Here is a 27,480-nt window from a genome sequence, read left to right on the forward strand (position 1 = left end):
GGCCATATGTGTGCCCATGGCTACCCCTTTGGTCTGGAGGAATTGGGAAGGATTCGAAGAAGAAATTGTTAAGGATGAGGACCAGTTCGGCCAAATGAATGAGTGTCGGTGGAAGGGTACTGTTGGGGACATCGGGAGAGGAATAAACGGAGGGCTTGGAGGCCCTGGTCATGGTGGATGGAGGTGTAGAGGGATTGGATATCCATGGGGAAGATGAGACGTTGGGGGTGGGGAAACGGAAGTCTTGGAGGAGGTGGAGGGCGTGGGTGGTGTCTCGAACGTATGTGGGGAGTTCCTGGACTAGGGGGGATAAGTCAGTGTCGAGGTAGGTAGAGATGAGTTCAGTGGGGCAAGAGCATGCTGAGGGTGGTCAGGCTTGTGGATCTTGGGAAGGAGGTAGAACTGGGCAGGGCAGGGTTCCTGGACCCTGAGGTTGGAAGCTGTGGGTGGGAGATTTCCTGAGGTGATGAGGTTTTGTATAGTCTGGGAGATGATGGTTTAGTGATGGGGGGTGGGGTCATGGTCGAGGGAGCAGTTGGAAGAGGTGTCCTTGAGTTGGCGTTTGGCTTCAGCAGTGTAGAGGCCAGTGTGCCAGACTACCACTGTGCCCCCTTTATCTGCTGGCTTGATGGTGAGGTTGAGATTGGAGCAGAGGAATTGGAGGGCTGTGTGTTGTGAGGGTGAGAGGTTGGAGTGGGGGAGGGGGATAGACAGGTTGAGGCGGTTAATGTCCCGGCACCAGTTGGAAATGAAGAGGTTGAGGGCAGGTAATAGGCCAGCGTGGGGTGTCCAGGTGGATGCAGTGTGTTGGAGGTGGGTGAAGGGGTCCTCAGAAGGTGGGCGGGAGTCCTGATTGTGAAAGTAAGCTTGGAGGCGGAGGTGGCGGAAGAAGTGTTCGACGTCACGGCGTGTATTAAATTCATTGATGCGTGGACGGAGGGAGGTGAAGGTGAGTCCTTTGCTGAGGACTGATCGTTTGTCCTCGGTGAGGGGAAGGTCTGGAGGGATGGTGAAAACTCGTCAGGGCTAGGAGCTGGGATCTGGTGTGGGTGTGGTGCTGGGAGTGGGGTCGGAGCCAGTAACTGGAGTGGGTGTGATGGTGGGAGGAATGGGAGTGGAGTCATGAGCAGGGGTGGTGTTCCCCTCAGGGTTCTGGGGGCCGGAAATGGTGACAGTGGGATCTGTGAGGGGTGTGTCAGCAGAATGCAGGTGAGTGACGTTGGGGGGGGGGCAGAAGTGATGGCAGATGGCAGTAGGGGTGGCAGAAGTCATCAGCGTGTGACATCAGCGATGATGTGAGGGGCGGAAGTGATGTCACGTGTGATGCATAAGGAGTTGTGAGGGGTGGAAGTGGTTGTGGGAATGGCCATTATGGGGACAGAAGTGACATCATCAATCAGCGTGGGGGTGGCAACTGCACCAGCCACATGGCTAATGGCGTCCGAGCAGTTCCAGAGGCTGGGGAAATCTTCTGGAATGTTTGAGGAGCGCTGCTTATGGAGGTGGGTAGATAAAACTTTGTTGTACTTACAAGTTTTGATGTTTGAGATGGAGTTGAAATACTGTTTGTTGAGAGTATGAATTCTCCTGAGGATGTAGTACAGAGTGGGTCCTTTGCAATTCTGAGAGAGTGTGGCCCTCAGCTGAGGCAGGGCTGGCTGTAGAGAGGTTAGGTGCCAGCGCATTGCTGCAAGCGTGGAGCGGAGGTTCTTGATAGGACTTTAACTAGTAGAGTTATGTCAATGGTCCATAATTGTTTCATTAAAACTAGAATATTTATTTGTAATAAATAGTAATTCTTGCTAAGTACAGAAACCTGCTTGTAAAAAAAATGAACAAAAGAACTGTGGATGCTGGGAATCTGAAACAAAACTAGAAAATTTCAGCAAGTCTGGCAGCGTCTGTGGAAAGAATCAGAATTAATGTGTCAGGTCCCGTGACCCTTCAGAACTTTTTTTGTGTTTTGAGACAGAAAGCTGTTCTGTGCTTTCTGTCAATTGGATCTGAAAGACAAATTGGAGGATTTACATTGGAGGTACAACATCAAGCATGCAAAGCCTTTTTAAGAGGTTGAGAAAGTGATGACTGCAGATGGTGGAGATCAGAGTCGAGAGTGTGGTGCTGGAAAAGCACAGCAGGTCAGGCAGCCTCCAAGCAGCAGGAGAATTAACATTTCAGGCATATGGCCTTCATCACTCCTGATCATTCTCCTGCTTGGAGGCTGCCTGACCTGTTATGCTTCCCAAGCACCCCACACTCGATCCTTTTGAAGAGATTGGCTTTAATTGGCAATGTGCATGTTGTTCATTGAAGGTAGACTTGCAGTAGATGGTGGTAGAGAACACCCTGGCATGTTTCCAAACGAGCACATCAAGAAAAGGAGCTCATTTTTAAGAAAACAACTTAGAGAGAGAGGTTCTACTGAACACCTGTGGAGCTGCATGCCTTCAGGAGAAAAGGAAGTAGACTGAAGGAAAGCCAGACTTTGTGACCTTATTCTGCACAAACCTTGAAGCAAATTGACTTTAACTGAGCTGCGGAGCTTTCATTTGTACATGTCATCTTGAAGATCTCTTGGCCATTACTCTTTAATCCCATGATATACCTAAGCTTTTTTTATTTTGCTACAATTTTGTCTTTTTGCAATGTTTTCAAGTTCTGTAGATGGAACAGTATCTTGCTGTTCTATTTTGTAGGAATCTAATCAGCCTATGTTGATGAAGTTGAAGTCTCATTTCTGCTGGATGAAGGGGCTTGTATGTAGAACATTTGGACCAAATATGTAACCTGCATTAGCTCTCTTCACCTGGCAAATTTACTTTGGCATGTGGAATAGTGATATTATTTTAGGTTTTCTGAATTTGAACCATTTTTTAAAATAAATGTTAGCATGGTTTTAAACTTTTAATCTGATTTTTATATATTTCTCTGTATTTATCTTCAGAAAATGGAAAATTTAACTGGACATTTTAGCTTACTTCAAAAGCATAGACAATAAATTAGATCTAATTTGCTTTTTTTAAAAAATGTCACTATTTATACTAATAGTTATACCTGTAAAATAAGCATTTCTCATTTTTAAAATGCATAATTTTTGATGTTTAACATTTTATATTTTGATGTTTTGAGCTCTAGTTAATTACTTGCTATCCATAGGAATATAATCCTATGAGTAGCAATTAACTTAATTCTTTTACTTTGCAGTAACCATCACCGTCGGAGGAAAGCAACATTTGCTTGGTCTGTATGATACTGCTGGACAGGTATGGAAAAAGCTGAATTTCACACTCTACTGGCTATGTACAAAATGTTCAGATTCTTGCACCAAATAAAGTTTTAGGCTTGGGTCTGTATAGTAAATTGTCAAAGTTATATGGAGGATTTAGGTATAAGTTTAAAATGGCTTACAGTACTTAATTGTTTAGATGGACACAAATAATTTGGCAATTGTAAAATATGTTAACAGATTTGACAGGAAATGGTATTAATTTTGTAACAGCAGATATTCGTAAAGTTAAAAATCGCATTCTACAAATTATTAAAATTTTAAGCAAGTCTATCGAATTGCTTCCTGCGCACTGAGATCAAATTGGATAACTTGCTTTCAAGATTGACCTGGCTTAATTTTTTTTTGTTTAGTGATGTAAAACGCTATTTTTGGATTTCAGTTTTACTTATAAATGCAAATTAAAATTATAGTCGTGTAGAATCTTAGTGTGATAGCATGGCGGTGCCTGCAGTTTGAAAAGGATTATCCAATTTATTACTACAACCATGCAATTCTTGATAAATCTGCAAATTAGTTCTCTTTGAGTAATTGTCCTCCCAAAGTTTCTTATGTTTCTCAGATTTTATTGACCCTTGTACTCAAGTACAGGTTGAGAAAGCTCTGGAGGTATTGATGGTGTTCTTTCAGGAATCACTGGAGTGTGGGAGTGTCCTCAAGGACTGGGAAATGGCTAATGTAACAACATGCCAGTTTAAAAAGGGATGGAGGCAGAAAACAGGCAATTATATATCAGTGAGCCTGACCTCAGTTGTTGGTGAGATTTTAGAGTCCATTATTAAATGTGAGAGTGCAGATAATGTGGAAATGCATGGTAAAATAAAGTTGAATTGTCATGGCTGTGTCAAGGGAAAGTCATGCCTGACAAATCTTTTAGAATTCTTTGAGGAGGTAATGAGCAAGTTAGCAAAGGATAGCCAGTGAACATGATCTCTTTGGATTTACAGAAGACCTTTACCAAAGTACCGCATAGGAGGCTGGTAAATAAGATAAGAGCCATGGTGTCATAGGCAAAATATTGTAAAATATTGCTGAATATCAAAAAAGGCAGAAATGTAGGGATAAAGGGTTTTTTTTAAGAATATTTGATGGTGACTAGTGAAGATAACTTCTTGATTGATAAGGGGATCAAGGATTATAGGGACAAGGCAGAAGTATGAGGTTGAGAAATGTATCAGCCATAACTGAATGATGGAGTAGACTCGATTGGTCAAATGGTCTAATTCTGCTCCAATATCTTATGGTCTGACACACAAAATCACCCAAGATTCAAATTAATAATCAATTTGCATTCCAAGTCCATCAAGGCAGTGCAATAACACCAAAGGTGGGGGATTAATTCCTGATTTATTCATTGAATAATTATTTATACCAGCTGCCATGTGATTCATATGAACGATCCAGAGTCTGGGCTTGGATCTGTGGATTACTAATCCAGTGGCGTTACTACAAGATCACCACCTCCCCTGTAATACATACACTCTATTACCTTTATTAGCCTCTTTTGTTACTTCAAAATAAGTTAATCAGGTTTATCAGATATGATCTGCCTTCAGCAAGTTCATACTGAGTGTCTATTATTAACTTCCAAGTCTACAATTACGAATTCGTTTACACTTTGACAATGGTCTCTTGTAGATTTTCTACTGCAGATGTAGATTGATTGGCCAATATTTACCAGAATTATTCTCCCTTTTTGGAGCAGGGTGGGATCAGCAGACTTTGTTTTAACTGGCATCTTATTCAACTAATCTTGATAAACTGACAACATTTTCTGTTTCAAATACTGCAATGTCAGTATTTTGCTCTAAATAAAGTATGTGATATGGGCATTATGTTTATATTACTTAGTGTGTTTTTACATTGATTTTAAGAGATATGTTGATGTTTTTACATAGAGTTTTGAGAGATATTTATGTCTGGAAGCTTTGCTTCATCAAGGTTTACTGCAGTTATGCGCACCTCTTGATTATCAGAAATATTTGATCACTCTGACTCCCCTAGGTGCTAGTTAATAAAATTTTTTTTATGTTTGCAATTATCCAATTCAATGTTTACCACACTCGTAACCAAGGAGAAGTGAGTCATTATGGTCAGAGGATCTACTAACTCTTGAATTGCTCGGAAACCACATCATCATATCCTTTTTCTAAACTGTGGGCACCAAGTATGTGCTGGGCCCACCACAGCCTGTAATTTCTGAACAAGAGGACTATCAATTAAACTTCCCAAGCAATTAGCACAAAGTCAGTGCATCAGCTCTTTCTAGACATATAGTTACCAACCAACGTACTCTGACAGATATTGGTTTAGGACAGCTTAATAGTCATTTGAGAAAAGGTAATTTATTTAAATCAAACCTATAACAATTTATTCATGTTCAACTAACTTGTTGGAGCTTTTTTGAAGTGAGGGTTGATGAGTAAGCCTGTTAATATGGTAAACATGATCTTCTATATAACAAGAGTTGGAAGCAAATTTAGACACATGGATAAGAAGTTGACTGAGTGTGTGACAGGAAATTGTAGTACTCGAAGATTGTAGTTGCATTCCCTATGACTGTTTGGGACCCTGTTCTTCCTGATCCATATAAATGACCTAGACGCTGTGCAGGGCACAAATTCAGAAATGGCCTACTTCTGCTATTACATCAAGTGTGACATAATTTTACTAGGAGAAGGGATGAGCAACAGTACAAAATAATGGCTACACTTCTAAAGGGGCTGTAGGAATAGAGAGGCCTGGGACTATATGAACACATCATCCTTTCAACCTTCAATAAGTAATAAAGCATTTAGCATCATGGATTTCATAACTAGGAGTGTAGCGTTTTAAAGCATGTTGAATCTGTATTAGACACTGGTGTGTGTCATGAAGTATTGTGTTCAGCTCAAGAAGCAATGTGAAGGTATTCGAGTGTGTTCAGAAAAAGTTCATAAGACACATTACAGGATGTGTAGCTTCAATAATTTCAATAGATTCGAGAAGTTGGGACAGTTTATTCTTTGCAGAAGAGAAAGTTGAGAGGCGATTTGGAAGAGGTGCTCAGAATACGATTGGACAAGTCAAGGCAAATAGAGTTACTTTTTCATTGAGAATCAAGGAGTACAGATTTAAGTTAATATCAGCTGGAAATTCTCAGCAGATTTGGTTCCAAAACACTACGTTGGACAAAGGCAGAAAATTAGCCACCAGAATACATTAACATCAACTAGCCACAAAAAGACATGACCCACTCTCACTAGTATCCTTGTATACGGATGAGGAAGGACACCACTGGGACAACACATCCATCCTATGTCAAGCCAAACAAAGACATACACGAGAATTCCTAGAAGCATGGCATTCCAGTCGGAACTCTATCAATAAACACATTCACTTGGATCTCATTTACCACCCCCTGAGAAAAAGAACATCACCAATCCAAGGAAATATAAACACATAAATAGAAAGTGAGTCATACCACCAGTGCTTCATCTAGCGGCTCACTGATGATGTCACCTAGTATGGTGATGTCTGAAAATGAACCTTCCAGCTCAGCGAAAAAACCTACATCCATTATAGGTTTATGGCAAAAGAAACAATTATGATATGAGAAGATCTTTTGGTGTGTGTGTGATTCAAATCTGCACTGCACTGCTAGAGTGTGGTGGAGGCAGATTCAATCATGACTTTCAGAAAGGAAATTGGACCATGATCTCAAAAAAGATTTGAAGGGCTATCTGCAATGCAGGATGAGTGACAGTAGATAAATCATTCTTGCAGAGAGCCAACATGAGCACCGAATGACAAGCCTCCATCTGTGGTCTAACCATTCCACAATCGGCTCTGTGGTCCTTAGTAGGATTCACTCAGACTCGGATGGCATCTATTGTGAAGCCTGCTTCTGTTCCTCAAGCAGGCATCTGTGGTTTCTGCCAAAGCTACGATCTTCCCCAGAAGTATGTAAGATTTTACAGGGGAGCTGCAGTGCTAATATCCAGAGCAAAGTTGTTCTTCTCATTTTTGCATCCATAGGACATGAGCATCACTGGCTGGATTACTTACTATTCATCGCTAATTGCCTCTGAAAAGATGTTGGTAAGATGCGACAGTCCATCTGGTATTTGTACACTCAACATTGTTAGGGAGACAGTACATAGATTTTGACCCAGTGATGCCAAAGGAACGGTGGCATCTTGACTTGGAAATAAGTTTGTAGGTGATGGTGTTACCACACAACTGCTATCCTTGTCCTTCTAGATGGAAGTGGTCACTGTGGTCAGACAGCATCTGAGGAGCAGAAGAATCGATGTTTCAGACATCAGCCCTTCATCAGAGATGAGGCTTGTGGGCCAGGGCTGAGAGGGAGGGAGGGTGGGGTTGGGGAGGAGGGGTGAGGTAGCTGGGAAAGCGATACGTAGTTGAAGGTGGTGGAGAAGGTAGTAGGTCAGGGGGGAGTGATAGACAGGTCCGGAGGGCTGTGCCGAGTTGGAGGCTTGGGACTGGGATAATGTGAGGGGAGGGGAAATGTGGAAGGTGTTAAAATCCACATTTATCCCAGGCTCCCAAAGTAGAATATGAGGTGTTCCTCCTCCAGGGGCCAGGTAGTAAGTGTTTGGCGATGGAGGAAACCCAGGACTTACATGTCCTTAATGGAGTGGGAAGGGGAGTTGAAGTGTTTATCCGTTGGGAGGTGGACGGAGGTCCCACAGATATTATCTGAAATGATCCGGAAGAAGGTGCCCTGTCTCCCTGATGTAGAGGAAACCACGCCGGGTGCAACTGATGCAGTAGATGACATTGGTAGAGCTACAGGTAAACTTGTGATGGATGTGGAAGGATCCCTTGGGGCCTTGGACGGAGGTGAGAGGTGTGGTGTGGGTACAGGCTTTGAACTTCCTGCAGTGGCAGGCAAAGGTGCTAGATGTGGTCCTGATGAGGGAGTCGCGGAGAGAATGGTCTTTTCGAAATGCTGATGGAGGTGGGGAGGGAAATATATCTCCCGTAGTGGGTTCTGTTTCGAGGTGACAAAAGTGATGGAGGATGATGAGTTGTATGTAGAGGTTGGTGGGGTGGAAGGTGAGGAGGGGGGTGGGGGGGCCGGTGTTCTGTCCTTGTTGCTTTGGGAGGGGTGAGGTTCAAGGTTGGTGACTTGTGAAGTGGAGGAGATGTGCTGGAGGGCATCATCAACCATGTTGGAAGGGAAGTTGAGATCGTGGAAGAAGGAGGCCATCAGGGATTTTGAGGTGAAATTGGTCATCCTGGGAGCAGATGTAGCGGGTGCAGAGGAATTGGGAATAAGGGATGGTGTTTTTACAGGAGGTAGGGTGGTGCAGTCTAGGTAGCTGTGGAAGTCGGTGGGCTTGTAATGTATGTCTGTGATTAGCTGGTGCCAGGGATGGTGTTGGAAAGATCCAGGAAGGGGAGGGAGGTTTCCGAGATGGTCCAGGTGAATTTGAGGTTGGGGTGGAAGGTGTTTGTAAAGTTGGACTGTTCAATCTCCTCATGGGAGCATGAGGTGGCACCGATACAGTCATCGATGTAGTGGAGGAACAGGGTAGGGATTAGTGCCGGTGTAACTGCAGAAGATGGACTGTTCCATGTACCCGACAAACAGGCAGACATAGCTGGGTCCCTTGCGGGTTCCCATGGCTACCCCTTTCGTTAGGAGGAAGTGGGAGGATTGGAAGGAGAAGTTGTTGAAGATGAGGACCGGTTCAGCCAGGCGGATGAGGGTGTTGGTGGAAGGGTACTGGTTGGGGCAGCGTGAGAGGAAGAAATGGAAACAGAGGGCTTGGAGACCCTCTTCATGGCAGATCGATGTGTGCAGGGACTGGATGTCCATGATGAAGATGAGGATTTGGGGGCTGGGAAAATGAAAGTCTTGGAGGAGGTGAAGGGAGTGGGCGGTGTCCCGAACATAGGTGGGGAGTTCCTGGGGGGACAGGACAGTGTCAAGGTAGGAAGAGATTAGGTCGGTGGGGCAGGGGCACACTGAGACAATGGGTCGACCGGAGCAATTTGATTTGTGAATCAGCAGTGTGTACTAGTTGTATCGATGGTGGAGGGAGCGATTGCATGTAGATTTGTTGCCAATTGTGCTTTGTCTTGGATCATGTCAAGCTTCTTGGGTGTTATTGGAGCTGCACCCATCCAGCCAAGTGGGGAGTATCCCTAATTAGTGCCTTGTAGATGGTAAAAAGGCTTTGGGGGTCAGTTATTCACTGAGATTTCTTGCCTACTGTTGTAACCACAATGTATTTACATGGTAATACAGTTGAGTTTGTGATTGATGCAAATGCCCAGCTTGTTGTTAGTGCAGAATTCAGTGATGGAATTATTCCAGAAAGTCGGGGTTGGGGGGGAGGGTTATGTATGCGAGGACTGCACAGAGTAAGGTAAATGCTGTGCCATTGGTGGAAAGATTTGCCTCTTGTTGCAGATGATCATTGTGATCTTTTGATCTAGTGTTGTAGATTGTGTGAGAGTGGAGAGAGGTCCTCCTCATGGATTCTGGCAGGAGGAAGGCCATCTCATCACACAGCAGAGACACTTTGCTAACTCACTTCCTCTGCCTCCTCTCTCGGCACCTCTTCCTGCTCCTCCTCCTGTCTCTTTTCAAGACCTCAATCCTCAGTTTCACACCTTTTTGTAGGAGGCCTCTTCAGGACAATACAGTGTATCATCGCAGCAATTGAGACCCTAGCAAGAGAACATTGAAACACACTGCCTGACTGGTTCAGGCACTGGAGTTACACCTTCAGAGGCCCAATGGCCTGCCGATCAGGTGTCTTGTTGACCAGGTGTCACTGGTTATCTTCTCTCTGCCATGTTTGATGCTTTCTGTGGTGGGCCAGGAGCTAGTTCACAAATATGTTCCTTGTCGCCAAGGATCCATTTATGCACTTTCAGTGTAATCTGAGGCAGCGTAGAGTAGTGGAGGGTGAAGGCATCATGACTGTGTCTCCTGGAGACAGAGTACACACATGGAGGAAGTTAATGCTGCAGTCAGACAAGTTGGCTGGACTGAGTGGTGGAGGTGTACCCTGCTGTGATCTCTCTCTAAATGAATATCCTGTCCCCCATGCCATCAGTGACAAGTTGGTGAGTTTTGCAGATTTTTTAAAAGTAAGATTAAGATCTGCAGCAAGAAAAGATGGTCAAGACGTTGGGACTTTGAGGGCCATTGTGACAATCTTGTGACCTGTGTGGCAAGGCATTCAACGATGAGACTGTCATCTCTCTGTGACCGTCTACCTGGAAAGTCAGTCCCCTGTGGCGCTAGTTCTGTCATCACCAAGCATCTCTCTCCATCTTTGGTAGTTTCTGTATTGAGGATGTGGCCTCTGTAGCTGTCCTGCCTCTCCTTTCTCTTCCATGTTCTCACATTGCCCAGGGTTTTAGCTTCCCAGTGGAAGGTGTTGCATCTCCTCACCTCTGAGGGGCCTGAGTGTCATGCCTGCATTGCCAGCTGGAGACTCCCTTCTAGGTAAGTGAAAGTGAAGACTGCAGATGCTGGAGATCAGAGTTGAGAGTGTGGTATTGGAAAAGCACAGTTGGTCAGGCAGCGTTCAAGGAGCAGGAGAGTTGATGTTTTTGAGCATAAACTCTTCATCTTAGGTGCTGTTCACTTACCTTGTTCCTCTTCTGGACATGTGGTACCAGTGGAGTATCAGCCTCCTTCAGTGTGCCAGTACTGAATGTTCATGTGCCACTTGGGCAATGCCAAGTGAACACAGTTCCTGGTTGCCCCCTAACACTCTTTGCTACAGGACCTGGGTAATGTTCTGTGGCATCTATGACTGGCTTATCACTCTTTAACCAGCCACGCTGACTGGTAATCTCTGAAGGCTGTGTCTACCCTTTCAAAACTTTGAATTTCCAACCACAAAAAGCCTTTGTGCATCGCCACCAGCCACCCATCTCTCTTTTCCCACTTTTGAGGGAGTCTCTGAAAAATTCAGGCCTGCCTTCTGCCTCTTTAACATTTTGTGGTTGAATGTGACGTTAAACAAAGTTGCTTCAGCATTCCCTGCATTCACTGTTTAAAAAATGTAACCTCTTCACTGTTTCCAACATCCACCATCAATGTCAATAGCTTGTCTGTATCCTATTTTGTTTAAAAATATTCTATTAAATGCCAAGTTAAACCATTGACTCTCGATAAGAAAAGAAGACATGATTTAATAAAATCAATAATGATATTTTGGCAGTGAATAGCTCATTCTCTATAACTCAATATATTGTACCTTTCTGGTGCTTCAATTTTAAATTGTGCTGCACCATTGACTGATTCATGCTGTGAAGTCAAATGGAATGATGTAGTAACATTCTATTGTTCAGTTTTTCGTACTTTTAATTTGGGAGAATTCAGGTTCTTTGACTCGTAAATTGATTTTATGAATAACCACTTAGCAATAATATGAAGCTTCCTCTTAATGTTTGTGTACTCCTTTTAACAGACTCCCTTTTTTTCAAATTCTATTTGATCATTCAGATACTTTTAGACATGTGATGCGGTTTTAGTTTTTTACATGCATGGGTATGCAGTTACTGCATGCTGTATAAAATTGAGACAGCACCACATCATCAGCTTTATAATCTTGGAAAATTGTCAAATACTTTAATTGTGCAGTAGAAGATCCTGTTCTAATTGTGCAGTTTGTCACCAAGCTAACTGGTGGATGGAGTACTATCAATATTAAAGCATTACTCTTTTTTATTGTTGTTAAGGTGTAAATTGTTATGTTGTAATATAGCTGTGCTACCTATCGTTGATCTTAAGACTGATTCTTAATTGACTATCTCAGGTAAAAAGCTTATAGGAAGATTACTTCTAAAAAGTTGAAGATTGGCTTCCTCATTAAATATCAAGCTATACTTTACAGAATTATGCATTGTAGAATTTAGCTTTTTAAAGAATATGGAATTGCATAAATATCTATGGACTGATATTAAGTGGTGAATATTAATCTTTTGTGTAATGTTCTGCGTAGAATGTGCTTAGTAAATGCTCTGAAAAGTGAGAAAATTAAAGGTAAGTTATGAGTGCCGCCCTTTAAATAGGTGCTGAAAGCTGAGTAGTTGTAAAAAGCTGTTTACCTGTTGCACAATGCCTTGTATTTTATTTTTAGACTGATTTCTGAAAATGTCTATGCAGTCAAATGTTCGTTTAAACCCACTGCATTGAGGAGGTGAATCCAGCCACCTGGATTCCTTCTGTGAATGTAACTTATTAAAATCTTGTCTAGATGCTCTAAAATGTTTTGCAATCGTACAAGTAAAATTAATATCTGAATAAAGCTGAATAAATTTGGGTTGATAAGGTTTTATACTACTTTTGGCTTCCTCTTATTTGTTATAGGAGGACTACAATCAACTGAGACCTTTCTCTTATCCAAACACTGATGTGTTTTTGATCTGCTTCTCTGTGGTAAATCCTGCATCATACCACAATGTGCAAGAGGAGTGGGTGCCTGAGCTTAAAGCGTGTATGCCGCATGTGCCTTATGTACTGATTGGAACTCAGGTATGATACCAGATTACCAAGACCTGGGATGGATGTTTTTCTCACTCCATCTAGCTTCTTTGCAAAACCATTAGTTTTCCATTTAAAACCTTATTTCTCTGTGGGTGTTGTTTTTCATTTAAGGGAAACAATAAGAAAACTGCAAAATAAGTGAGCTGATATATTCCAAATGAAATACGGTCACATTTGTAGCAAAACCTGAAGGCAGACTGTGAAAATGTTTTCATAAGTTGACAGCTCAGGACATCAAGTTTTATTTTATGGAAATTAGCTCTCGTGATAAACAACAGTGAATGCTCTGGTAAATTTATTATACTGGAAAGTAGATATGAAAGTCTAACATTTTCCCATTAAAATATATTTTGCAGATTGATCTAAGAGATGATCCCAAAACACTGGCCCGATTAATTCATATGAAGGAAAAACCCATCACATATGAACAAGGTGTGAAGTTGGCTAAAGAGGTAATTCCTATTTTGGAGAGTTTTGCATGATAAGAATTCTGACTGTATTCAAAATTAGACAAGTCTCACGCAGGAGCCTTTTTTATGCCAAGACTGGTCACAGTAATGCAGCAGTTAGCGACTGCATGGGGGACAGAATCTTGCATTGTCATGAACTGTTCTCCAGAAAACAAAGCTGATGCTTCAATGCTATTACATTTTCTCTTTCTTTAAAAAAACAGAAAGCCTTTAAGAATGAAAACTTCTGTTGTGTTGGCTTGTATGGGTTTATTTTAAGTGAAAGAAATTGGCTAACAGTAATGTGTTATAGTTTCTTCTGGTAAATTGAAGGGAAATTGCATGAAAGGAGCCAATCAGCCAATCTTCCCTATGCCAGCTCTTTGAAAGAGTTATACATGTACAGCATGGAAACAACAGACCCTTCAGTCCAACTCATCCATGCCAACTCGATATTCCAACCCAATATAGTCCCATTTGCCAGCACTTGGTACATATCCCTCTAAACCCTTCCTATTCATATACCCATCCAGATGCCTTCTAAATGTTGTAATTGTACCAGCCTCCACCACTTCCTCTGGCAGCTCATTCCATACACGCACCACCCTCTGCATGAAACAGTTGCCCCTTAGGTCCCTTTTATATCTTTCCCCTCTCACCCTAAACCTATGCCCTCTAGTTCTGGACTCTCCCACCTCGGGAAAAGACCACGTTTATTTATCCTATGCATGCCCCTCATGATTTTATAAACCTCTATAAGGTCACCCCTCAGCCGCCAACACTCCAGGGAAAATATTACCCAATTTGGCCTGCTCCCCTGCTATTTGCCTGTAGCCCTTCATATCTTACATTTTCAAGTACATATCCAGTTTCCATCTAAGTTGCTGTCAAATCTGTTGCCACTAATAAAAGGAAACTTCTCTCTAACCCACTTGTGGTTAGTTACACTGCTAGTTTGACACCCTCAGCTGCAGAATGCAAATTCCAGCTCTCAAGACTATTGTCACCTGAACACGTGAAGTAAATTATTTGCTTTGCCCATCTCAGAAAGGAGGAAGTGATGTATCCACTTGCTCCAATTTATAAAAGATACCGCGTTAAGTTCATAAATTGTCGAACAATTTTGATAGTCTCCTCCCCCCGCTGAACGATTTTTGACTTTGGCTCAAAGAGTATTCTCAGAAGGTGCCGAACTCAAGTGGAATAAGACTGCTTCTATTAATGCTGCAGTCAGGTTCAGAACTTTTTATTTGTGGCAGATATATTTGGCCAATAGGTTGCTTCTTAGCCTAAACCAACATTTGTTATTGAAATAATGAAACAAGCTTTTTTTGTTGTTGTTTTGAATAGCTGAAAAGGCATTTGGTAGTTGTTATTGGTTTTTATAAATAAATGTCCTGCTGTGAGAAGCTAAGAAGGTAGGCATTTCTCTCAAAACTCTCTCATTGGTCTTCACTGCTTCAGTTATGCATTCTAGGTATGCTGGGAATTTTGCTGATAGCAGAAAACATTAATGTTCAATTAGCTGAGAAAAGAGTTTAAGAACCAGGAGGTTATGCTGGAACAATATAAGAAGTTAGTTTGGCCATTATAAGAGTATTGTGTGTGCTGTTCTGGAAATCCACATTATAGGAGTGCAGAGGAAATTTACCAGGATGTTGCCTGGGCTGAAGAGTTTGAAATTGGACAGACTGGATATGTTTTTCTTAAAGCAGAGGAGACTGAAGGGAGTACTGAATACAGAACTTGCTCAAAGGCAGGAGGCAGAAGGTGGTGGTGGAGGGTTGCTTTTCAGACTGCAGCCCTGCGACCAATCGCATACCAGAAAGATCAGTGCTGGGTCTACTGCGTTTTGTCATCTAAGGGTGATAGGGGCAGAAATTATAACACTCAAGAAGTGTTTAAGGTGTGCACTTGTGATTCCAGTGCATACAAGGCTATGGGCCAAATGCAGGAAAATGGGGTTAGAATAGTGAGGCAGTTGTTGGGATTGGCACAGACTTGACTGGCCAAATAGCCTTTTTCTGTGCTTTGGTCACTATCATTCTGACTCAAGCTTTTGAACATGAGCAGCTAAACTTGGAATCGCATATCAAAGAATCGTAGCTATGTTTGGAAACAATAGTCAGTTTATCAAAATTTGTACTGAGATTGGGAGCAGATCAAAAACCATTTGATTAGTGATATAATTATTTAATTTCAGTATTGCTTTTTTTGCTTAGATGTATTTGGCTGTTACCACTATGTAAGAGTGCTTTAAAAACCTCAACATGTTTAGAACCACTGTTCTTTAAATGGGCAATAAATGTTGGCCTCGCCAGTGGAGTCTGCAATTTTTAAAAAGACAGTTCAATGGTAGTTTCATAGCACCATTTGTATATCATATAGTCCAAATTTATCATTCATTAATTTTTAAAAAAATTCTACCAGCTGCCATGGTCGATTTGAACCCTTGTCCTCAAGAGTATGAGTTGAATCCACCGATTATTACCTCTGTGTCACTACCTCACCCTAAAATCTACAATATTGCTCTGTAATTTCAGGTAAACTAATGCGAAATGGGATCAGCAATGAGCGAGCACTGTCCTAACCAGTTTGGACATTTTTTTTAATGTTGTGTAGTTTAAGGAAACTAACGTTTCACATTTTACGCTTCAAAATTTGATGTTTTTTATGGCTCATGGTTTGTACTGTGATATTAAGAATCTACAGAATGCCTGAATGTTTTAATTAAAATTCATAGCTAATATGGCAATAGATGTAAACCTAAACTAGATTCACAACTGAAAGCAAAAGTGGATTTCCTTTATTTTATTTTTCAGATTGGAGCACAGTGTTACCTGGAATGCTCTGCCCTCACACAGAAAGGATTGAAAGCTGTATTTGATGAAGCAATTTTGACAGTTTTCCATCCCAAAAAGAGGAAAAGAGGTTGTGCAAAATGTCGTGTGTGTTGTGCAATAATATGACGGAATGCACAAGGACAAAGGAATGTTGCAAGAAAGCAAGTTCTGGTTGACTAATAAGAAAAGTTGATTGTAAAAGCAGTAAGCTTTTTAATTGGAAAAGGAAACAAAAAATTCTTTCCTGGTTCCTTAATATGAAGAAGAGATGGAGAGCGGGTCCAGTGAGGAATCATCTGCAGTAGTGGACTAACTTAAAACTATCGAACCTCACAAATGTCATATTAGTTTACTGCAAAGTACCGGTCACTTTTCAATTTGCCAGGCATGCATCTTCTCTTGATCCTGGCCGCAAAGCACTGAGCCATTGTTTAAAAAAATGTCTGTTCTTATGGCAGAGATGTTACTGGGAAGTCTGAGGAGTAAAAGAGCCAAAGGTGTTAGACAGAACACATTGAAGCACTGCATCGAAAACCTGTTACTTTTGGCTAAGTTTTTCGTGGCCTTACGCAGCTATTTATAAAGCTCAGCTAATGCAATTTGAAGACCTCAGTAGTATTTATGCTGTACTGCCTTCCTTAAGCTGGACAAGCATTTATTGCAACTTACAGTCGACATCTGAACACTTGTAGCCATGTAGGGATTAATGAAAAACTCATTTAAGCTGATATTTCTGAAGCATTGTGATGATGGCCACATGACATCATTAGCAAGCTGGCATTACTTTATAACATCTGCACTACATATCAAATTGAACACCTAAGATTTTAAATGAGATCATGAAATCCTAGCTTTCCTAACTCCATAACAAGTTAACTGATTCATTTCCATCTCTCATGATGACAACTTTAAACATTTGTACCCAAGCAACATATATTTGTTTTTTGTTTGTTTTTCTTAGTGATGACAAAGACTTGCATACTCCATTTTAAGTATACCTTCCTCTGACTAAAATTCAAGTAGCATTTTAGGTAAAACCAAGATTCATGGTGTTGAGTTTTGTAGAAAGGAGTAAATCTACTTGCTAAGTATGTTGGCAGCATCTTGCATTGGTGTATTGATGCATGGCATCACTGGGGAATGATTCTTTTATTCTAGTATGTTGATACTGAGCAGAGGGTGGGTGCACTTCCAAAGCAGGGAAGAGAAAATTTGAAAGGGTTTCTAACCGCTCATTCTCGTACAACCTTCTGGAGGCAGAGGCCTGCGATCACATCACCAGTTCTCTACTTGGCTGCAGTTAGTAGTGTAATTAAGCCAGAAAGTAGAAATGGGGAGGAAAAATAAAATGGCCTCAGTAACAAGTAGCTTAATTACTTTCTGGCATTGGCATGCATTCGATCAATTAATAGTGAAGAAGCTCGCTTCAGGCCTTCCTGTGATTTTTTTTCACCTGACCTCTCCTGCTACCAACCTAAGCAAACCAATAGTTGATGAGGTAATTTGGTGAATAGATTCTCTCATTACTCCTTCCATGATAAGTATCTAATGTATATTATTTTTCCATTCTTTACACCATTTTTTTTGTTTATTTGTCCTAAATATTCAAAAGTAATGTTCACTTTCTGAAAGTACAGTGTCACATTTTGAGTGCAAGCTGCCTTGGACCACCTTCAGGTCAAGTAGAACAACTCTTTTTCATTCAGACTGGTACAAAGGAACACACAAAGCTACGTTGAGGCCATGATGTTTCCTGAGCTACATAGCAACGTGACCAGAAAAGTCTATTAGGGATATCTTCATGCTGTACCTCAGTTTGACTTGAATTCAAGTGCTACTGTAAATCCAGAATAACTCCCTTCAATTCATGAAGCGTTTAGCCTAAGATTTGTTGTAGTTTGTCAGCTTTATAATGTGCCCTATTAAAGTTCTTCCCTCACCCTTCATCTCAAATGTTTGTCCTGAAAGCAGTTGGAACTGTAAGCTAATAAGGGCACAGTTAGGGGGTGAAAAAGGACATTTGGAGCATTGATAAACAATGAGACCTTGAGTGTAACTGTAGTGAAATTGAAGCTTTGAGAAGGAAACTGTGGAACAATTGAGCAAGAGAGTGAATTAGAGTCAAAGAATGTGCAGAAAGTATAATATGGAGAACTAGGTTGGAACTGAATGAGAGAGACAGACAAAAGTGAAGGGAGAATTAGAATTTAAATATCAATGGTGCTATTCATCCTGCAACTTGTGGCGATTTTGCAATTCACAGGGTATTTCCTTCCTTGCCACAAGTTACCAGATGATTTACATAGTTAATAAAGGTAAGTGCCACTAAATCACCCATAATTTGGTAAATTCTGGACCGTTGATAAATACCAGCTAAAAAATGGCTGGTAAGTATAATTTACATCCTGACTTAAGTTATGCAAATGTGTGTTAGTTATATTTATCACTTGAAATTAGGGTTGTGCTGACAACAATTATTCTGTGTAAAATGAATAGCACTCCAATTTAACTAACTTTTTTGTTGAGTTGAATCATTTCAAACTGTTCCAACAACTCCCAAGCTTTCCAGAACAATACAGGCTCAGTCAGAAGGTATTAGTCATCCTGATTTGATTTGCCAGAATAAGATTTTCCATATATATTTACCAATACTATCAATTCTGCTATCATGTCACTGGGACTTTCAATTTGTTTCCTTCTATTTGCATAGTGTTTACCAGATATTTTCTGAATGTTTGGAATCATAACTTTGGCATTTTGCAGAGCCATTTTCATGAATGCTAACTCAGTGGTACCTTAATTAGCTGCATCCTGTTAAGGTTTTTTTGTTACTTAAGTAAGCACAAGTCAATATTTTTCTGTCTCAATTTTATCATTTTGCATTGCCATAACCAGATATTTGCGCCAGTGGTAACAAGTCAATAAATATGCCTGATATGATAAGATACATTCCAATCAGTCATCCCTGGCTCTTGTTAGTTGTTTTGTTAGTAAGAGCTGGCTTGCAAGAGCCAACATTTTATTTGCATTTCTTGCACATGCAAGTGGCTACTATTCACCAGCTGGCAAAATAATGTAGGTCAAAATTTTTTCAGGTACTTTGTGTTCAAGAGTTTTCTCAGTTATCACAAGTGATGTGAACTTGGGATCACTACAGAGTACATTGCCCTTTTTTGATTGCTTAGTTACCTATTCATGAAAAGGCTCCTGGAATTAATGCGTTCAAAGTTTTTTTTTTAACTTTTTCAATACTTATTATATGCAGTTAAAATATGAATATAACTAACATGATCAGGAAGCCAAGTCTGAGAGAAAACATGAGCTATGGATGTATATGGTATCTCAAACTCAGATTTTGGAGGTTCAAAAATGAAGAAAATCTAATGGAATATCTAACATCACATGATGTCACGGACCATGAAAGTTTGAGAGAAGAGGGTGGAATTAGTGTATAGTTTAAATGAGATACACATTACCTCATTTGTTACTAGATATGGTATCCACAAAACATCACATGGAAACATTATCAGTATGCGAAATAATCTGAATGTAAATAGTTACACGTCTAAATACAGACAAATTCTACATGAACTGCGAGCTCTGATTGTCTAGGCTGAACAATTCATTAAGTTTGAGCATTCAGAAATGTTATTATATGGTAGTGTTCTAACTGTTCCTATTGGAATCCATAGTTAACATGAAATTTTGTAGTAGGGCTGCGTTGCTACATTTCAGTGATCTGCCAAACTTACAGGCAAACAAACAGGAAACTCCTTTGTTTTCAATTAAAACTAGCTAAGATATAATTTAATGTAATAGGGGTTCTGATCTAATCAACTGATTATATTTTTACAGATCTAATTAATTGAGCATTTGCTACTATTTTATTTGTCTCTGTTCAGCAATCTTTGTTTCTTAAGAGTCAATCCAGGCTTGTACTATTTTAATTACTGTATTCTTACTGATATCCTGAACATTGTAGCTTGGAATAGGAATCCAACTTTTGTTTCATGCATGGAAGGACTATACGTACTTGCAAGTTCCAAGGTATATTTTCTGAAAACTGACAAAAGGGGGATTACAATCTTGAACTTGCATTCTTTTTATTGTATGAAGCACAATACATATGTATTCACCTCCTCGTTTATTCTATTGCAATCAACAGACAAGTCTGTCAACATCTGTTAGAATGAAACAATCCATACTTAGAGCTTTATGAAGTTCTTGTATCAGTAATCATTAACAACTATATTAAATTAAACTTTGTAAGGCACTTTAATATGTTGACTTAATATACATTGACAGAATAGGCAATATAATTTATTTCTCCTGAAACATTGGACAGTTCACCTTAAATGATCGATTGGGCTTTTATTTTGATGGGCCTAGGTACCAGGTGGGGGAGAAAAAGTTAAGCACAAAATAAACTAGGGTCAACTCAGCACCGCCCTCCTAACCTGCAATCCTCTTCCTGACCTCTCCGCCCCCACCCCACTCCGGCCTATCACCCTCACCTTGACCTCCTTCCACCTATCCCACCTCCATCGCCCCTCCCCCTAGTCCCTCCTCCCTACCCTTTATCTTAGCCTGCTTGGCTCTCTCTCTCTCTCTCTTATTCCTGATGAAGGGCTTATGCTCGAAACGTCGAATTCTCTATTCCTGAGATGCTGCCTGGCCTGCTGTGCTTTGACCAGCAACACATTTGCAGCTGTGATCTCCAGCATCTGCAGACCTCATTTTTTACTCTATCCTTTTTTTTTTGACATTAATAGATACAAAGCCATGAACAACATGTTTTAAATTACTATGGACGATAATTTAGAAATCAGTTTAAAAAGGAATAACTCTTCATTCAATTGAATGACGTTTTGGTCTTAAATACTGTCTTTATATGCTTTATCTTGCATGTGTAGCCATTAGTAATCATTTGTTTTAAATATATTCAGTTGATGCTGTCAAAAAAGAATTTCCTTGGGATGCTGTTCAAGTGCATCTGGAGATTGCGTGAGAAATCAATGTATATATGCTTGGAAGCATGCTGTATAGTTTATTTTCCAATGTATTCTGCATCTTTGCAGTTCATTAGGTTGATTTTCCTTTTAACTAAAAAGATAAATCTCTTATTCAAAAACTTGGGGTGAGTACTGAAAATTGGGCTTGGAAATAAAATCAAAATTAGATTTTGCAATTTAAACTTGATTTTCATGGAAGGAAACAAGCAATCATCTCTTTTAAGAAATCCAGTCAACAAAACTTGTTAACATTGTGTATGATTACTTCCACTTGATTTCAATAGGGTAAATAGTCCTTAAAGCTTGAAATACAAGTTCAGCCTCTAAAGGGTTTTAAGCGAAGGGGATTTTGGTAATTTCCAGCACTAATTTAAAATGGATGAGACCGGTGTTGTCTCTTTGAAAGTGAATGGGCTTTAGCAGTTTCATTAGCAACTGGGAAAATTTTATCAGGATGTGGCATTGTGCTCAGCTTCTTCATTGACCTAAAGTGTTTTCTTCTATCCCTGAAAAATTACATCCCCCACCCCCCCCCCCCCCCAAACACTGTCCCCAATCTTTTGCTACCAGTAATCCTCCTCTTGTTGCCTGTGCCGTGTCTACCCTCCATAGGTAATAACTCATTCAAAATGACACCACTTGTGTCCTGCTTGTACCCCTAAATCCTGTAATTCTGGCAAAATTATCGTCCTCAAGTTTTTATTTTTACTAACTTTCTGTGTACCAGTGTGAGTTCAAAATGTTCTTCCTAGTTTTCAAACGTGTGTGTGTGTCTGTGTGTGTTATTCTTCCCCTCCTTAGACCTGCAAATGCAACCGTTGATGCTCGTAAACTGAAATTCTAACCCCTTCCTAACCATCGTGGACAAATCTCTGTAAAATTGCTATGCTCCTGCCCTTTCAAAATCTGAACTCTGCATCCTGTTTTGTGACAGCACCTCACCTCCTCTCAAAAACTGCCTCCATCTTCCATTCTGAAGAAATATGTTTGATTCTGTAAAGGAGAAAGTCCATTCCATGTCCCTTCCTCTTTCTCATGCTGTGTACCTTACTATTACTTTGCGTAGTACCCAGAAATTCTTTACCCGTGCTTGAGAAACACTTTTCAAAAAAAAGTCATGATGTGATAAAACATTTTTATGAAATGAGGCATAGCACCATGTTTGGATCTAAAGCACAATTTCATAACTTGTGTTTTAAATGGTAGTTTGGTTGGACAAGAAGCAATTAGCTGTTTATTTGTAATGGAAAAGACCAGTTAAGACAATAAGGATGAAACAAGCTATTTCTTCACTGTGCGAGCTTAGAACAGGATGAAAAAGTAAAAGAATTCTCTGACCTGCTAAATGTACTCCAGTGTCTTCAGAATTGCTGACAGTAGGCTTTCAACCTGATCTCCAGTGGAAAATGATTCAACAAAAAAAATACAAAATGTTCAATTTAATTGCATGTAGCTTTTAAGGGTGGGGATTTGGGTGTTTTCATCCAGTACAAAAAACATGTTCCTGTGATCCCGGACTTTTTCATGGCCAAGGGAACATTGTGATAAATGTGCTGGTATGTGAGCTTCTCTGGGTGGCTAGTATCTTTTTTTCTCTGGGCTCAACAGCAATAAACACTGCACATTGAATCAACATATTACTGTGCTATATAATTACAATATATCACAGCCATTCATCAATAAATGACAACAAGACAAACGTTATTTCCTTCAATCAAGTTGACCAGTCAGCAGAATTCCATGTTAATCTGCCTGGCACTTTCCAGATTACCATTTTTTAAAAAACAATGCAATACTTAAAACCAAATTGAAATAGGAAGTATTCTATAAAAATAAATTATTTCTCAGCCCTTTTGAATAAATTTGTGAAATAGGTGGATGGTACACAACAAAGTTCTAATCTATAAAAGCTGTGACACTGACTACACATTAAAAGTGGTTCACCAGTTGTAAGGTACTCAGGGATGTACCTAGATCATTAAAGGCACTATCTGAATGCAATTTTTGGCTTTGAAAATGTAAAGAATCTCCAATCCAGACATTATTACACATCTAGTCAGTCTAACTGCACAATAGATTAGAAATTGGACATCTCAACAATTACAAATCCACAATCTAATTGCTTTGCTCTGGAAGTATTCTCAATGGAAACCCTGCCTGCTTTTCGCTTAGAGACTTCCTGAATTAATTAGCTTTCAAATTTTAAGCTTGTTTCTAAAATTGCAATTAGAGACTGGCAGGCAGGTAAACAAGTATTCTGATGATAGATGAGAGCTAGTTGGAAGAAAAGGTTTATCTGTCTCACTGGCCTTGATGGATGGTTGCAGTGGAGAATGCAATGGAAAATGAGTGAAAATGGTGTTAGTGCCATGCTACACAAACAGATCATTCATTCACTAGCTGTAATTTGCAATGGAGAATGTATGAAGGAATTTACAGAGCACTGCTTTGAACTTCAATTTCTCAAGGGTATTTAGATGCCACTTAAAATAGTCTCTTCGCATGATCTAATACCATATCAAAATGATATTAATAGAAATTACATTCATATAAATGTGGTGATTGTACAGTCTGTGAATTGTTTTTCAATAATTCAACTAACTCATTTGTTTATTTAAGGAACTGGAATCTTTCTTAAAACAAGAGTTTTGGGCTGGCTGCTCTTTATTCTTCCAATACTCAAACAGTTACTGGCTGTGGCATTTTCCTGACCAGTTTCTCAGCTTAAGTGTCTGTGGTCTTCCAGTCACCAGTTTAATTGTTGGTTAGGAAATACTGTACTTTTAATACATACACAAGTTTCGTGAACATAGCGGTATTTTATATCCCTCCGCACTGCAATTACCCTTTTTATGAGCTCAAAGAACAGCAATCTACTGCAGGTAAGATGTCTATAGGATTATCAAACACCATAACTTCACTCAGGATAAATAATAAAAGTATGCACGGTATAATAATTTATCTAAAATTCATTGTATAAGCTGAATGTTGTGTTGCAAAGCACAAGTGTTTTGGGGATGCAAACTTTAGAATTAAAAAAAAATCTTATGTCAGTTATTACAATTGTCCATATGTCGTTGCTTGATTTGTCACCAGCACCAGCTTAAAATTTTGACTTTATTTTAAGTTTGAGGGCTCTGTCTGTCTGTCTATCTATTTACCTATCAGTCATATCATCTAGTTAGCAAAATCTCCACCACTATTAACCAGGTGTGATTGGCACTAATTGCGTTTTGCAATTATTTGTGTCTATTGTTGACTTCCTTCAACACACATTAACAATTCTGTCTTAATTTAAAACAAAAATCTGAAGCATCAAAATGCAAGAACTGAAACAAAAGTAGTTCTTTATGGTTTTCATTTAAAAGGATCTTAATAAAATGTCCTTAAAGAACCAGACTGAACAAATCAATGATGTTGCATACGTAATCATTGACATTTTTGACTTGATAAAGTAAATCAATTAATAATTAATGTTGGGTCAATTGTTCTTAACAATACTTTTGTGGATTTACTGTTGGCTTATACAGTACATCATGTTTTGACTCATTTGTTTCAATTTACTTCACAGCAGACTACTGCCCCAAATAGTAAAACAGAGTATTAGCTATGTTTTTTAAATGCCTTTCTATAATATGTACTTTGGGTATAGTAAGTTCTGCAGTCATAAGGATCAGCTTGACATCAGTGCTTATGGGATTGATACCATGGTTTTGCTTTTCAGATAAGCAGTTAAATTGCAGAAAAAACTGGCTAACATATCTATCGCTAATACTTGTAGAGATAAGTACCAGTTGGTGCATTTGAGAATATTTTTCATCTAGCTTTTCAAATAAGATTCCCCACATCATCCATTCATACTTCCCAGCAAATTTCAATGCATTATCAGTAAATAATAATAATTATTTTGCTCCCAGAAAATGGTTTGGTGAAGGTATGTATGAAAGATTCTAAACACGTGATAAAATACGTAATCAAGGCAAGCACACTTTTAAACATAATCAGGTGACTTTATTTCACAATGTCAATTAGTAAGCTGTAGTTGTAAGATGATATTGTTATATCAATTGTCTCCTTTGTTAAAAAAATTCAGTTATTAATAAGCATTAATTTACATCATTAAACTTAAACTGGGAACATACCACTGATCTGATCAAATCTTTATATGTTGCAAAGATCTGAATCATGTCTAGATACAGTTCTTGCTCAACTCAGAAGATGATGCATTTGAAATAAAAATCATGTAATTAAGACTTTTTTTTCCACTTTGCACAAACTGGTAACCATGAAATCTCTATGAAAGTGTTGGAAAGTAATTACAGTTTTACTGGGTAGAATTCTGTGCTCGGAGTCTCTCTCTCTAAGTTGACTAATATGTTTGCTTACGGTATCCAAGTACAATATCTTTTTAGTGCCTTAATATTGTTTCTATGTATTAAGCAAATACAGGTATTAATGTTTCAGAAGAAGCAATAATTTAAACCCAATAGAAATGCAAATTCCACATGATTTAACCTTGTTAAAATATGAAAGGCAACTTGTAATTAGCATTTGTATGTGTAATTCCATATTTGCTTTTGATTTCTATGCAACAGATTTAAGTAATCACTTAAGACAATTGCTTTGTACTCTTAATTTTTGTATAATTCTGTTTATTGTGCATAGTTTTTGATGAAAGTAAAAGTTTATTGGACGTTGTCGTCTACATTTTGTTCTGATTAGATTTGATGCCTTGGAAAATGTTTGGATGTGCTCAGATTTTTTAGTAAGTTGAACATTCATCCTTTTTATGTTTGCACTGAAAGGGGACAGCAAATTATTTATTTCACAACATGGTACTAATACAATATTCATTCTGTACTCTTGACATGCAGTAAAGCTATCAAAGTAGTGCTAACTGCATTTTACAAGCTCTTCATAATTTGAGCTAACATTTGAAGATTGAGGAGGATGGCAAGTGATGACTTAGGATATGTATTTTAAATGAAAGATGGCAATTTAATGGTATGACAAATTTCAAGTACTGTACATTGCAGGGAGTCCAACAACTAGGAAGATAAAGGCAGCACATTAATGAATATTTCGGTCACATTCTTCTGTCCCCGCCCACACACCAAAGGTAATGTGATTAACTTACGCGGTTTGATTGCCTCCTGAAATCGTGTCCTGATAGCACGTCTTCGTACCTGATCTCACAACTCAGACGCCAACTCATCAACTCTGTACTGAGCTTCCTCAAGAAACTAACTTTTGCAATGGCGTGGTCACTACAAATTGTACAGATGTCCATCAACTCCCACATATTACAGCTACAATGTATTCTCTGCCCAGCAATCTCCTAAGTGAATTTCTTAACTGTACTCTTCAGCTGCTATAACAACAAAGCAAAAAAGACAAGGGAAAAAAAAGTAACCAGTCAGCTAGCTATCTCCCTATCATTCTGTAGAAACAGATTGAATTCTGTGTTTGTAGTTTTTATTACTGGCCACCACTGCCGTTTTTATGTCGGTACACTTGTCCGATGGTGCTGCTATTCTTTCATGCTGTTTGAGAAGTCGCTAAGCCCACTCTCTTGCACGTTTTTTCCAGAAGCGTAGGACCCTCCTCTCACTTATTCTTCTAATGTCCTCGGTTGTATATTCAAACGAAATCCCAAAAAGGAATGCAGTTGGACAGACCAAATGGCATTGAGTAAGACACTAGTAATGATGACAAACTCCATTCCCAGTGACGGGACAGACAACAAAGGTGACAACGCTGAGGCAGACAGTCAAGAGGGAGATAATTTCTGATTCCTCAACACTGACTCTTGACCCTGTGAGGTCTCTTAGCATCCAGCCAAACATGGGCATGGAGATTTCCTGCTGGTTACTAGATACCTGAGTGGGAGACTTCAAACTCACTTGCCCAGAGTGGCTTGGCAGCAGCATTCCTGATGGAGTCCACATCTTTACAAACCTGCTTGTTGCAGATGTGTCTGTGTGTGACCATAAGAGTGACCACCACACAGACTTTGTGGAGACAAAGTCCCACCTTCATAGTGAGGGTACCCTCCATTGTGTTGTGTTGCACTAAGATTCATTCAGCTCATGCAACTCCAGACTGAGTATGCATGAGGTGTTGTGAGCTATCAGCAGCAGCAGATCAGTTACAAATTATGTGCGAGTACCTCATGGCCTGACTTATTCTCCAATCTGCTATGTCATCCATCCAGGTGCAGCCCTGGTGTAATGGTGAGTGCAGGAGGGCATGCCAGGAGCAGCACCAGACATACCTGAGGATGAGGTGTCAGCTTGATGAAGCAACAGGACTGCTTGTATGTCAAACAGCATAAGCAGCAAATGATCAAGTGGATGATCCGTCTCCG

General features: G+C 39.7%; 1 protein-coding gene across 1 annotated transcript in view; it reads left to right on the top strand.

Moving 5' to 3' along the window:
• The window catches only part of rhoj (ras homolog family member J), a 50,601-nt gene extending 24,880 nt beyond the window's left edge, over window positions 1-25,721 (top strand). Inside the window, exons 2-5 of the mRNA XM_060829342.1 lie at window positions 3,205-3,263; window positions 12,633-12,797; window positions 13,166-13,261; window positions 16,081-25,721. Of these exons, the coding sequence (XP_060685325.1) occupies window positions 3,205-3,263; window positions 12,633-12,797; window positions 13,166-13,261; window positions 16,081-16,227 (467 nt within the window). The 3' untranslated portion in view covers window positions 16,228-25,721. The remainder of the gene's footprint in view (window positions 1-3,204; window positions 3,264-12,632; window positions 12,798-13,165; window positions 13,262-16,080) is intronic.
• Window positions 25,722-27,480: the final 1,759 nt, after the last annotated feature.

This window comes from Hemiscyllium ocellatum, chromosome 8, assembly GCF_020745735.1.
Source record: "Hemiscyllium ocellatum isolate sHemOce1 chromosome 8, sHemOce1.pat.X.cur, whole genome shotgun sequence".
Lineage (NCBI taxonomy): Eukaryota > Metazoa > Chordata > Chondrichthyes > Orectolobiformes > Hemiscylliidae > Hemiscyllium > Hemiscyllium ocellatum.